The sequence below is a fragment of the Pristis pectinata genome, chromosome 10 (genome assembly GCF_009764475.1).
Source record: "Pristis pectinata isolate sPriPec2 chromosome 10, sPriPec2.1.pri, whole genome shotgun sequence".
Lineage (NCBI taxonomy): Eukaryota > Metazoa > Chordata > Chondrichthyes > Rhinopristiformes > Pristidae > Pristis > Pristis pectinata.
In genome coordinates, this window is record NC_067414.1 from 99,622,011 (window position 1) to 99,635,129 (window position 13,119).

The 13,119-nt window shown below is 50.7% G+C and overlaps 1 protein-coding gene across 1 annotated transcript in view; it reads right to left on the reverse strand.

Annotated features, from left to right (window-relative positions):
* klhdc3 (kelch domain containing 3) overlaps positions 1-13,119 on the reverse strand; it is a 48,647-nt gene that overhangs the window by 14,874 nt on the left and 20,654 nt on the right. Inside the window, 3 exon segments of the mRNA XM_052024765.1 lie at positions 3,919-3,990; positions 6,143-6,258; positions 8,975-9,151. Coding sequence (XP_051880725.1) covers positions 3,919-3,990; positions 6,143-6,258; positions 8,975-9,151 — 365 coding nt within the window.

The window sequence follows — 13,119 nt, forward strand, 5'->3', positions numbered from 1 at the left end:
TGGTTGAAGGGGTGATCGGCAGTGAGGGAGGGCACTGTGCAAAGCTCTGTGGTATCAGGCCTGACCCAGTTGTAACAATTCAACTACAAGCTGTGTTCAGAGATCAGAGACCGAGTGACAGACAGAAGCCAGAGATACCAGGGCCCTGATGGCATCCATCCTGGGATCCTATGGGAAGGGAGGAGATTGCTGGAACTCTAACAGACTTTTGCATCTTTGGTAGCCAGGTGTGAGGCACCAGAAGGCTGGAGGATAACTAATTCAAAAAGGGCAGTAGGGACAGAGCTGGAAACTGCAGGTCAGTGAGCCTTGCATCAATAGTAGGGAAATTATTGGAAAACATTGCAAGGGACAGGATTTATGTTCACTTGAAAAGGCAGGGATTGATTAGGAGTCCACATGCTTCTGTCAGGGGAGATCACATCTCACAAATATGACAGTTTTTTTTGAGGTGGATACCAAGAAAATTGATGAAGTCTGGGCAGTAGACGTGGTTTACCAGGACTTTAGTGAAGCCTCTGACAAAAGTCTTGCGTGGTAGGCTGGTCTGGAGGGTTAGGGTACATGGGATCTAAGGTGTGTTGGCAAACTGGATCCAAAATTGGCTCTGTAACTGGAGAAAGGGGGTAGTGGTTGAGGGGCATTTTTCTGACAGGAGGTCTGTAACCAGTGGAGTACTGCAGGGATCGCTGCTGGGACCTCTGTTGTTTGATGTACTGCACAGTGGATGAGAATGTAGGTGGACTGGTAGATGGTGAAAGGATACAGAGGGACATAGATCAATTGGAAAGTTGGGCAGAGCAGTGGCAGATGGAACTTAATCCAGACAAGCGCAGGGCTAGGCATTCAAGGATGTCAAATACTAACAGGACACACTTAGTAAATGGCAGGGACCTCAGGAGTGTTGGTGTACAGAGGGAGTTTCAGGTCCAGGTGGATTCAGCATGCTTGCCTTCATAGGCTGAGCATAACAGTTGGGACGTCATGTTGCAGCTGTAGAAGACATGGGTAAAGCTGCACTTAGCATTGTGTGCAGTTCTGGCTGCCACACGAGAGGAAGGGTGTGGTAACATTAAGAAGGAGTACAGAAGAGATTCACCAGGATGTTGCCTGGAACAGAGGGCTTTCCTTGTAAGGAGAGAGATTAGAAAGGCTGGGTTAATTCTCACTGGAACACAGGAGGGTGAGGGGTGACCTTATGGAGGTTGATAAAATTATGAGGGGCACAGATAGGGCAGATAGTCAAATGTATAACATTTGACAGGCATTTGGACAGGAGCTTAGATAGGAAACGCACAGAGGGATACGGGCCTAATGGAGTCAGATGGGATTAGTGCGTTGATAGGCATTGTGGTTGGCATGGCGAGGTAGGACGAATTGGTCTGATTCGGTGTTATGATGACAGAGCGACAGAGAGCATGTGTGCTGGAGGAACACTGCCCAGCTCCTGCTTTCAGTCAGGGTGAAGAGGTGTCCAGGAGCCGGGCCATCAAATTAAAGGGGCTTCAGACAAGATGCTGGAGGAACTCAGCTGGTCGGGCAGCATCTGTGGAGGGAAATGGACAGTCAGGCTGAGACCCTTCATCCAGAAGGTTAAGGGATTTATTAAGAGGATTATTTTGCAGGCATCGTTGCGACAAAATAAGGGGCCAGTCATTTAAAACTGAGGGCAGTGAACCTCTGGAATTCCCTGCCCCCAGGGATGGTGGTGGCTGGATCATTGGAAATATTTAAGGTGGAGAAAGATCGAGGAATTGAGGGGTCTGGGGAACTGGGACAGAAGAGCAGTTGAGGTCAGCACAGATCACATTGACTGGTAGGACAGGTTTGAGGGGCCGAGTGGCCTACTCCTGCTCCTATTGTCAGCCCGTAGCCCTGTTCTGTTGGTACAGAACCTCCGACTGGGATCCTGCACAATCCCCTCCTTCCCTGCCTGTCCAGTGACCCCATCACACCGCTTCCAGCCTTATCCCACCCCGTGCAGCCCTGGCCGTCGCTCCCTGCTGCTGTGCTGTTATAATTAGCAGCGAATCCTGGTATAAATAGCTGCCTGGGTGCGCTGACCATTTCTGGAGGGTCTGGGCTGCTCCAGCACACCTGTGATGGCTGAGGCAGGCCGCTGTAGCAGTCCCACCTCACGAGCCAGCCAGTCATTAAGGCCACGACTCATCTTTTACCTCAGCACTGCTCTCCTGCACGAACCCCGTGCTCCATGATTCCCCCAATAGCCAACAATTCCAAAGACTCAATACTTTCTGGGTGAAGGAATTTCTCAGCACTGCAGGCTCCCTCCCTCAACCCTGCAGGGACTGAGGATACTTCAGTGAGATCATCTTTCATCCTCCTAAACTCCAGAAGTTATAGGCTCATGCTGATTAATCTCCCATCAATCTGGGTGCATTCCTTGCATCACATGTACACCCTCCCCGGACACCAGACCTGACCACGGTCTCACCAGGGCCCTGTATAATTACAGTAAGATGTCTTTACAAAGGCCAACGTACTATTTGCCTTGGTAATTACTTGCTGTACCTGCACATTAACTTTCAGTGATTGGCCTACAAGGACACCCAAGTCCCTCTCAGCAACAACCATCCTTCTGTCTCTCTACATTTAAAAAAAATACTCTTATTTATTTCCAGCAAAGTGGAACAGTTCATGATTCATATTTGTCACGTTGTCGCCCATTCGCTTCACCTATCCAAATCCTCTCTGCGTGCTCTTCTCACCTCACACTGCCAACCAGCTCTATATTATCCACAAGCTTAGAACATAGAACGTGTCCAGCACAGGAACAGGCCCTTCTATCCACAGTGTCTGTGCCGACCGTGATGCCAGTCCAAATTAATCCTGCCTGCATATGATCCATATCCCTCCATTCTCTGCCTGTTCGTGCATCTGTCTAAACGCCCCTTGAATCTCTTACGTGGAACCTTATTGAAGCATTCGTAAAGTTCAAATATACCACATCCCCTGGCTCCCTGTTACTGACTCAAAACTCCAGGCAGGTTTGTCAAACATTTGTCCAATTCCAAGCTGATTCTGCCCAATCCTGTTATTTTCCAATTGAATCAGAAAATGCTGGAACCACTCAACAGGTCAGGAAGCAGTGGAAAGAGTAACAGGGATAGGCCATGGCAAGAGAAGCCATACAGGCGGGCCTTGGTCTCGGCACCAGTTACAATCTGAGAGAGCAGGGGTGGCAATGCTGCCCACCCTTGGCACTGTCCCTCTGATGCTGCAGGGCTGGAGGGTCGGTCTGGATGTGTTGAGCTCTCTGCAGCTGGGCTGACACCCGTGGGGGGGGGGGGGGGGGGGGGGGGGGGGGGGGGGGGGGGGGGGGGGGGGGGGGCGAGAAGTAGGGTAATCCTGCCCCACTTTTACTGAATATTGACCCGAGTATTGCAGGCAAGGCTAGAGTTTGCTGCCTTTTCCCTTGAGAACGGGGTGGTGGGGTGCCTCCTCGAACTGCTGCAGTCCTGCTGGGGATGTCGCAGCAATGAATGGCTGCTCCACCCCTGAACCACACAGGGTGGTCTGGAGTCACACAGTGAGGACGGTGGGTCTCCTCCCCTGAAGAGTTCACTGACCCACTGCTGCCTGACCAGCTGGGTGCCTCCGATAGTTCCCCGTTTCATTTTCAGATTCCTAGTAGGTTTTTTTTTGTTTCAACGACTCGGATTGGCTCTTGTTCCAGATTCCAAACTGCTAACCCAATTTGAGAGTTCACAGTTGGTCTGGAACTCTGATCCAGCCGCTCCGTTAACCAGCGTTGCAAAACACAGCACAGATAATGTGGGACTTTTACCTCCCAATGTAGAGATGGTGGTTAGAAAAAGTCGCTGGGGGAAGGTCAATGCACATACCGCTGGGGTGAACATTCTCCTGGACTTGTGGGTGGGGATGCTGGTAACTCACCTTTGCATTCACCAGGGTCCACGTCATTGTCACGGTATCGAGACGGTGGATATCATTGGAAAAGCAGTCAGCCTGCACAGACACATAGCACGGGTCAGGCACCGAGCGTGGACAGAAGACATTTCTACATCCGTCTTTATACAGAACTCTGACCTCCATGTTACAAAGAAATATAGAGACACTGGTGAGAATAGAGCCAAGATCTGGAAGGAGACCAGAGGGGAGAGGTGATCGAGGGATGATTAGGTTGGGCATCTCTTCTCTGGGTCAGACATGACCTGATGTAGATCCTTTGGGTCACAGAGTTGTACAGCACAGAAACAGGCCCTTCAGCCCACCGTGTCCATGCCAACCTCTTTGCCCAGCTATACTAATCCCATTTACCATCATTAGGACTGTATCCTTCTAATGCCTCACCTTATCCTTTTATGTCTGTCTACACTTCTCACTACCTCAGTAGAGCAACCAACATAATCAAAGACCCCTCCCACTTCAGACATTCTCTCTTCTCCCTCCTCTCCCATCAGGCAGAAGATAAAAAAGCCTGAAAGCACGTACCACCAGGCTCAGGGACAGCTTCTACCCTTCTGTTATAAGACTATTGAACGGTCCCCTAGTACAATAAGATGGACTCTTGACCTCACAATCTACCTTGTTATGGCCTTACACCGCACTTTCTCTGTAACCGTAACACTTCATTCTGCATTCTGTTATTGTTTTCCCTTGTACTACCTTAGTGCACTGTGTAATGAAATAATCTGTATGGATGGCATGCAAAACAAAGTTTTTCACTGAACCTTGGTACATGTGGCAATAATAAATAATTTAAACCTTGCCTATTTAAGTGCCTGTCTAAATGCTGCTTAAACATTGTGATTGTACCTGATTCCACTACCCTGGGGCCATGAGGCAGTGGCTCTATCTGCTGTATCATCTGTTAAAGTTAAGACAATTGGGTGATGCAAGCTGCTTTGAGAATGTGATACAAAACGATTTAGCAGGAGTGTCAGCTGCCTTCAGTGACAGGCACCACTATCAGCCCCTGGGAGTTTCCCGAGGCAAGGTTGTGGCAGGGTCACGTGCTCTGGGCTACGTTGACTGACATACATATTACAGTCTCAATTCTATGAGCAAAAGGACTGGGATGATCCCCAAACCATGACCATGAGCCTTAGATCCCCAGGACTGACCCAGTGGGTAGCAATGTGCATTTATTACAGTCCCTCAATGTAGGTGCAAATAGACACCTGAAGGTGGCTGATGCAAGGCTGCGTTGACCCTGCAACACCAGCTCGATTTCGCTCTCCACAGACACTACCTGACCTGCACAGTCGCTCTGGTTCCTAGTTCATATTTTCAACATCTTTGAGCTGACACAAAGCCATTTTAACAAAAGGATGCATTTGGGGCCCTGGGCTGGGAAACAGAACCTAGGAAGATGCATTCTTCCAGAGTTAATACCAGCGGGAGCAGCGTGTCCAAAATCTCGGGCCCCCAGGCGTCAGGAAGCAGGGTCTGGGATGAGGGCGCCAAGGAGGTTCACACAACTGCAGAGAGACGATAGTTTCCCCATGGAGCAGAGAGGATGAAAGGGAGATTGTCACGGCACGATGCTTCAGGAAGGCTAGTAGTATTGTCAAGGAAGCCTGCCACCCTGGCCATTCCCTTCTCTCTTCTACCATGTCAGAGAAGATACAGGAGCTTGAATGTGCAGACTCAGGAACAAGTTCTTCCCCAATGTGATCAGACTTCTGAACCAATCACCTCTCTCACATCCCCTTCCTGGTGGTGCTGCCACATTCTTCAACTCTTAATTCTACCTCTCTTGGTTATTCTGTTATTGTCACTTTAGCATTTTTTTGCCCTACCTCAGACTGCACTACAGTCTGCACCATTCTGTTGATTTGCACTCACTGTATTTATTATTACAATATATACTGTTTACTATGTGAACTTTACACAAGGAATTTCATTGCACCCTGGAGAATATGACAATAAACTAATCTGAATCTTAATAAGAGGCTTCAATAAATAGTGTCCCTGGCGACTGAAAGCTTGACGCCCTGAGGCAATGTGAGCGAACAGTACAGGGTACTGCCCGACAGTGCTGGAATCACACTCAACCCTAGGGATGCAGGGCAAAGGACGAGGAATGGGTGATTGGTCAGCTCCTTCCAGGAATTGGCACAAGCCCAACAGACGTTCCTATCACGGCCATCCTTACCAGCTGCTCGTAGCCTCCGAAGATGAACATGGACTTGCCCAGAGCGCAGGCAGAGTGCCCGTCCCGAGCGCCAGGAATCGGGCCGTGAACCTTTGGGGTGGACCAGCTGTGAGAGTCTGCAAGCGAGAGACGTGTTAGCAGCCAAGGACATCTCCCCCCACACAAGTTGCATGAAGCTCACACCCCCACCTCACAAGAACAGCACCTACAAAGCACACCCCACACTACTCTCAGCCAATGAAATCCTCAGGAGATGGTTGCTGGTGGGATCAGTCCCTCTGTTCGGCAACATCTGCCCATGATCGAGGCTGGCAGGCTAAGATGGTATGGAGGGAGTGCAGCACTGTCAGGAGGGCATTGTTTAGAAAGGATGGCACGGCACCAGAACCTTGCCAACCTCCTGGCCATCATCATCCCCAGCCTCCTCCACCCCTGCTCTCCCAGACAGAAGAGCCGCAGAATTCCCTGGGTCCTCAGCCTTCAGCCCACCAGCCTCCGCATCCAACGCATCCTCTTCCGCTATTTCCGCCAGCTACAACCCGACCCCACCACCAGTCACGTCTTCCCCTCTCTTCCCTTTCCTGCTTTCTGCAGGGACCTCTCTCTGTGACTCCCCGGTCTGCTCATCCCTCCCCGTCCCCAGCATGTTTCCCTGCATCCGTCAGAGGTGTAACACCCGTCCCTTCACTTCCACTGCCATCCAGGGACCCAAACAGCCCTTCCAGGTGAGGCAGAGGTTCACCTGCACCTCCTCCAACCTGATCTACCACGACCGGTGCTCGCTGTGTGGCCTCTACATTGGCGGACCAAGTGTAGACCAGGCGACCATTTCATGCAGCGCCCGCACTCTGTCCTCAATGACCATCTACAGCTTCTGGTTCCATTTACCTCTCCTTCCCACGCTGACCTGTCTGTCCTCTGCCTTCTCCATTGCTAGGGAGAGGCCAAATGCTAATTGGAAGAACAACATCTCATTCTGCTGGGGAACAGAATGGTGTGAACAGTGAATTTCCCAGTTTCAGGTAACCCACACCCCAGTGTTCTCCTCCCACACACCCGTCCACCGCATTTCCTTCTCCCCTCCCCGTCCCTCCACCTGGCTCCTTCTGCCCATCATTCCCTTCCCATCCATCAGCAACCAGCCTCTGCTCCACATCCCCTGTGTACTGCGATATACCGGCAGTCTTTCCTCACCCCTCTCCTGATGCAGGGGCCCGATCTGCAACGATTAACTCCCACCCTCTGCTCCACAGATTCTGTTTGACCAATGAGTTCTTCCAGCGTTCTGTTTTTTGTGTCAAAAACAGATAACTTGGCTGAAAAACACGATGATGCCAGAGGAACTCAGCAGGCCAGGCAGCGTCTGTGGAGAAAAGCAGGTGGTCAACGTTTGGGGTCAGGACCCTTCTTCAGGACTGAAGATAGGAAAAGGGGAAGCCCAATGTAGAGGAGGGGAAAGCAGAGCAGTGATAGGTGGACTAAAGAGGGGAGGCGGGGTGGGCACAGGGTGGTGGGAGGGCTGATCCACCAGGGGATGGGTCAAAGGTAAGGAGGGAAAAAGGGTTAGAAAAAAAAGAGGGGCTAGGAAAGGGAAGAAAAGAAGAGGCGTGGTTGTGGGGGGAGGGGGGGGCTCTCCCCTCCTCCCCCACACCTATCACCACCCTGTGCTCACCCCACCTCCCCTCTGTTGTCCACCCATCACTGCTCTGCTTTCCCCTCCTATATACTGGGCTTCCCCTTTTCCCATCTTCAGTCCTGAAGAAGGGTCCTGAGCCCAAACGTTGACCGCCTGCTTTTCTCCACAGATGCTGCCTGGCCTGCTGAGTTCCTCCGGCATCATCGTGTTTCATCTAGATTCCAGCATCTGCAGTCCTTTGTTTCTCCAGATAACTTGGCCCTTATCTACTCTGTCACAGTGATCGTGCGCAGCAGAGATAGGCTGGTGTGTTTCCCCGAGATGAGAATGGCCATCACGCTTCAAGATAAAAAGTGTTTTGTAACCTCGCCCCCCCCCCCCCCCCCCCCGAAGATGTCCAGCGAGATCACACGGAGATAATCCGTAGGTTACCTGCTCCACGCTGCCTCATTTGAAAATACACGTGTTACCCAGGTCACAACTCTAGTTCTAGTCATTTCGTGGGAGGAGGATTTCAGCAGGAGCTTCAGTTTAATATCATCTGCCTTACCAAAGCCTTCCCTGTGAGGCACAGGAGCGGTGCAATGGAATACTCTCCACTTGCCTGGATAGGTGCAGCTGCAACAACCTTTAAAAAGCCCAACACCATCCAGAACAAAGCAGCACACTCAAATGGCACCCCATCCATCACTCTTAACACTCTCTCCCTCCACCACTGGCACACAGCATCTGCAGTGTGTACCGCCAACAGAATACACTGCCGTTACTCACCCGGGCCACTCCAACAGACCTGTCACCTCTATCACCAAGAAGGTCAAGGGCAGCAGGTGCAGGGAAACACCACCACCTGCGGGTTCCCTTCAAAGTGACACACCACCCGGACTTGGAAATATATTGCTGCTCTTTCAGCGTCACTGGGTTTAACTCCTGGAACTCCCTCCCCAACAGCAGTGTGGGAGCACCTTCACCAGAAGGACTGAAGTGATCCGTCATCTTCTCAAGGAGCAGTTAGGGATCAGCAATAAAGATTGGCCTCATCAGCGATAACCAGACCACCCAACAAACCACTCCTCTGATAGCAAGCCACCCCAACGCCACCCCATCAACATAGTGGTGCTCCCTCAGTAGGGATACTCTCCTCCCCACTCTCCGGTCGGGGGGAGCTGGAACAAGGAGATACCCGGGAGTGCACTTACGGATGTCGAACGCGTACAACACGTTGCATGCTCCTTCAGTGTCGTTCCTTCCGCCCCAGACGTAGATGGCATCATCGACGAGCACGGCAGTGTGGCCGTACCTCATGTACGGCACCTGAGGGGACTGATCTCTCCGCTCCGAACGGAAAGGCGGGAGCTTCATCCAGCGAAGCGAAACTGCGGTGGAGGAGGAAATATTTCATTTGGTTGCAGAGGTTGCAAAAGGCAGCAAGGTGCTCACACTGCACGGGGTGACGGCAGGAGACTTCAGACCACTCTGCAGCACAGTGTAACTGGAGCGCACAGCCCACGATGCAATAGCAGGGTGCCACAGGTGTCACCACTGCTTCAGTTATATTTCAGGCCCTGGGCCAGCATTTATTGTTAATCTTTCACTGGGCCAGAACCACTATCACAGTGAATAGTAGGGCCCTGGGGAACATTGTAGAACAGGGGGACCTTGGAGTTCAGGTAACTGCTTCCCTGAAAGTGGAGTCACAGGGTGGTGAAGACGGCTTTTGCAGGGCATCATGTATGGAAGTTGGGACGTTGCGTTGCAGTTGAACAAGATGTGTGAGGCCGCACTTGGAGTATTGTGTTCAATTTTGGTCGCCCTGCTACAGGGAAGACGTTATTAAACTGGAAAGAGTGTAGAAGAGATTTACAGGGATGCTGCTGTCAGGTCTCAAGAGTCCGAGTTATGTGGAGAGGTTGGACAGGGTAGGACTTTATTCCTTAGAGCGTAAGAGACAGAAGTGATTTTATAGAGGTGCACAAGATCATGAGGGGCATAGGGAGGCTGAATGCACTCGGCCTTTTTCCCAGGGTTGGGGAATCAAAAACTAGAGGGCATGGGTTTAAGATGAGAGGGGAGAGATTTAATAGGAATTGAGGGGCAACCTTTTGCTTGAGCTGCCAGGGGAAGTAGTCGAGGCAGGTACATTAACAACACTGAAAAGACAATTGGACAGGTTTAGAGGGATATGGGCCAAATGCAGGCAAATGGGACTAGCTTGCATGGGCATCTTGGTTGGCATGGACGAGTTGGGCCAAAGGGCCTGTTTTGCGCTGTATGACTCTCCAACTCCTGGACAGCCAAATGTATCCTGGGTCTGGAGTCACAAAGGAATAGACAAGTTTCCTTCCCTGAAGAACCGAGTGAACAAGGGGCGCTTTCTGACAACCCCACCAATGACTACCGTTTGAAACGGAAACCCACAGCTGCCATAGTTGGATTGAACTCTGCTCCCTGCACCGGTGGTCTGGCAGTTTAACCCCAGCATCAGCACTGCACCTGAGAGCCCTGCAGCCGTCCGATTGCTACAGGAACCCTCCAGCAGGTGGAGACAGGAGGCTGGGAACCTACACACACCCCAGCTACATCCTTGGGACAACACACCACCCTGTGGGAAGGATGTGATTGGAAAGCGTGTAGAGGAGACTTTTAATTATGGGTGTCTAAGACGAGAGGGCACAGGTTGAACGTGAGAGGTTCGGAGGGGATCTGAGGGGGAGTTGGGAGTATGGAGGATCTATTCCTAGACGGTCTGCTCTGTTTCAATTCCCCTGTCAAAGGCAGTCAGCGTCCTCTGCTGCCCCGAGCAAGGAGAAACAACAGGTCACAGCCATCGGTATCCTGAGCCTTTCTGCATCCTAAAAACAGCAGCGGTGTCAGATGTTGATGTGCTCGAGGAATCTGTTAGCAGTCTGCCCCTCTTGCATGAGCTCACTGACCCATCCCCCCACTGTGCTTGCAGCGTGCCTACTGTTTGTCTCTCCATTTAGTTGGGAGATCAAGGTGTGGAATGCCATGCCTGTCAACGGTTGGCGATCATTATCTGGTTTGGCAGGGCACGCAGTGGTTGGCCAGTCTTTCCTGCCATACTCAAAGACAGGACACGCAAGGACTCGCTGCCCATCCTAGAGGTTTTTGGTGACTTTGGTATCTCAAAGTCTTAGTCACAGTCATACAGCAAGGAAACAGGCCCTTCAGCCCAACGTCCATGCTGACCAAGATTCCCATCTAAGCTAGTCCCATTTGCCCACGTTTGGCCCACCACCCTCTTAAACCTTTCCCATTCCCATACTGTACCTGTTCTATGTTCTGTTCCTGTCCACCTGTCTTTTAAATGTAATTGTACCTGCCTCAACCACTTCCTCTGGCAGCTCGTTTCATGTAGAACATAGAACAATTACAGCACAATTCAGGCCCTTCGGCCCACAAAGCTGTGCCGAACATATCCCTACCCTAGAAATTACTAGGCTTACCCATAGCTCTCTATTTTACTCAGCTCTATGTACCTATCCAACAGTCTCTTGAAAGACCCTATTGTATCCGCCTCCACCACTGTTTCCGGCAGCCCATTCCCTGCACTCACCACTCTCTGAGTAAAAAACTTACCCCTGACATCTCTATATCTACTCCCCAGCACCTTAAACCTATGTCCTCTTGTGGCCACCACTTCAGCCCTGAGGAAAAGCCTCTGACTATCTACCCGATTAATACCTCTCATCATCTTATACACCTCTATCAGGTCCTCCCTCATCCTCCATCTCTCCAAGGAGAAAAGGCAGAGTTCCCTCAACCTGCTTTCATATGGCATGCTCCGCATCCCAGGCAGCATCCTTGTAAATCTCCTCTGCACCCTCTCTATGGCTTCCACATCTTTCCTGTAGTGAGGTGACCAGAACTGAGCACAGTACTCCAAGTGGGGTCTGACCAGGGACCTATATAGCTGCAACAATACCTCCTGGCTCCTAAATTCAATTCCCCGATTGATGAAGGACAATACACCATATGCCTTCTTAACCACAGAGTCAACCTGTGCAGCCGCTTTGAGCGTCCTATGGACTCGGACCCCAAGATCCCTCTGATCCTCCACACTGCCAGGAGTCCTACCATTAAGACTATATTCCGCCAACATATTTGACCTACCAAAATGAACCACTTCACACTTATCTGGGTTGAACTGCATCTGCCACTTCTCAGCCCAACTCTGCATCCTACCTATATCCCTCTGTAACCTCTGACAGCCCTCCAAACTATCCACAACACCCCCAACCTTCGTGTCATCTGCAAACTTACTAACCCACCCTTCCACTTCCTCATCCAGGTCATTTATAAAAATCACAAATAGTAAGGGTCCCAGTACAGATCCCTGAGGTACACCACTGGTCACCGACCTCCACTCAGAATACGACCCCTCACAAACCACTCTGCCTTCTGTGGGCCAGCCAGTTCTGGATCCACACTGCAATGTCCCCTTGGATCCCATGTCTCTTCACTTTCTCCATAAGCCTCGCATGGGGTACCTTATCAAACGCCTTGCTGAAATCCATATACACTACATCTACTGCTCTCCCTTCATCGATGTGTTTAGTCACATCCTCAAAAAATTCAATCAGGCTCGTAAGGCAGGACCTGCCCTTAACAAAGCTATGCTGACTATTCCTAATCATATTATACCTCTCCAAATGTTCATAAATCCTGCCTCTTAGGATCTTTTCCATCAGCTTACCAACCACTGAGGTAAGACTCACTGGTCTATAATTTCCTGGGCTATCCCTACTCCCCTTCTTGAATAAGGGAACAACATCCGCAACCCTCCAATCTTCCGGAACCTCTCCCGTCTCCATGGACGACACAAAGATCATCGTCAGAGGTTCCGCAATCTCCTCCTTTGCCTCCCACAGCAACCTGGGGTACATCTCATCCGGTCCCGAAGCCTTATCTAACTTGAGGCTTTCCAAAAGTTTCAGCACCACTGCTTTTCTAATATCTACACGCGCAAGCTTTTCAGGCCACTGCAAATCCCCACTATAATCCCCCAGATATTTTTCCGTGGTGAATACTGACATAAAGTATTCATTAAGTGCCTCTGCTATTTCTTCCGGATCCATACACACTTTCCCACTGCTGCACTTGATAGGCCCTATCCTTTCTCATTTCATCCTCTTACTCTTCACATACTTGTAGAACGCCTTGGGGTTTTCCTTGACCCTGCCCGCTAAGGCCTTCTCATGTCCCGTTCCGGCTCTCCTAATCTCTTTCTTAAGTTCCTTCCTTTTAGCCTTGTACTCCTCCAGATCTCTAACATTACCTAGCTCTCTGTACCTTTTGTATGCTTTTCTTTTCCTTTTGACTA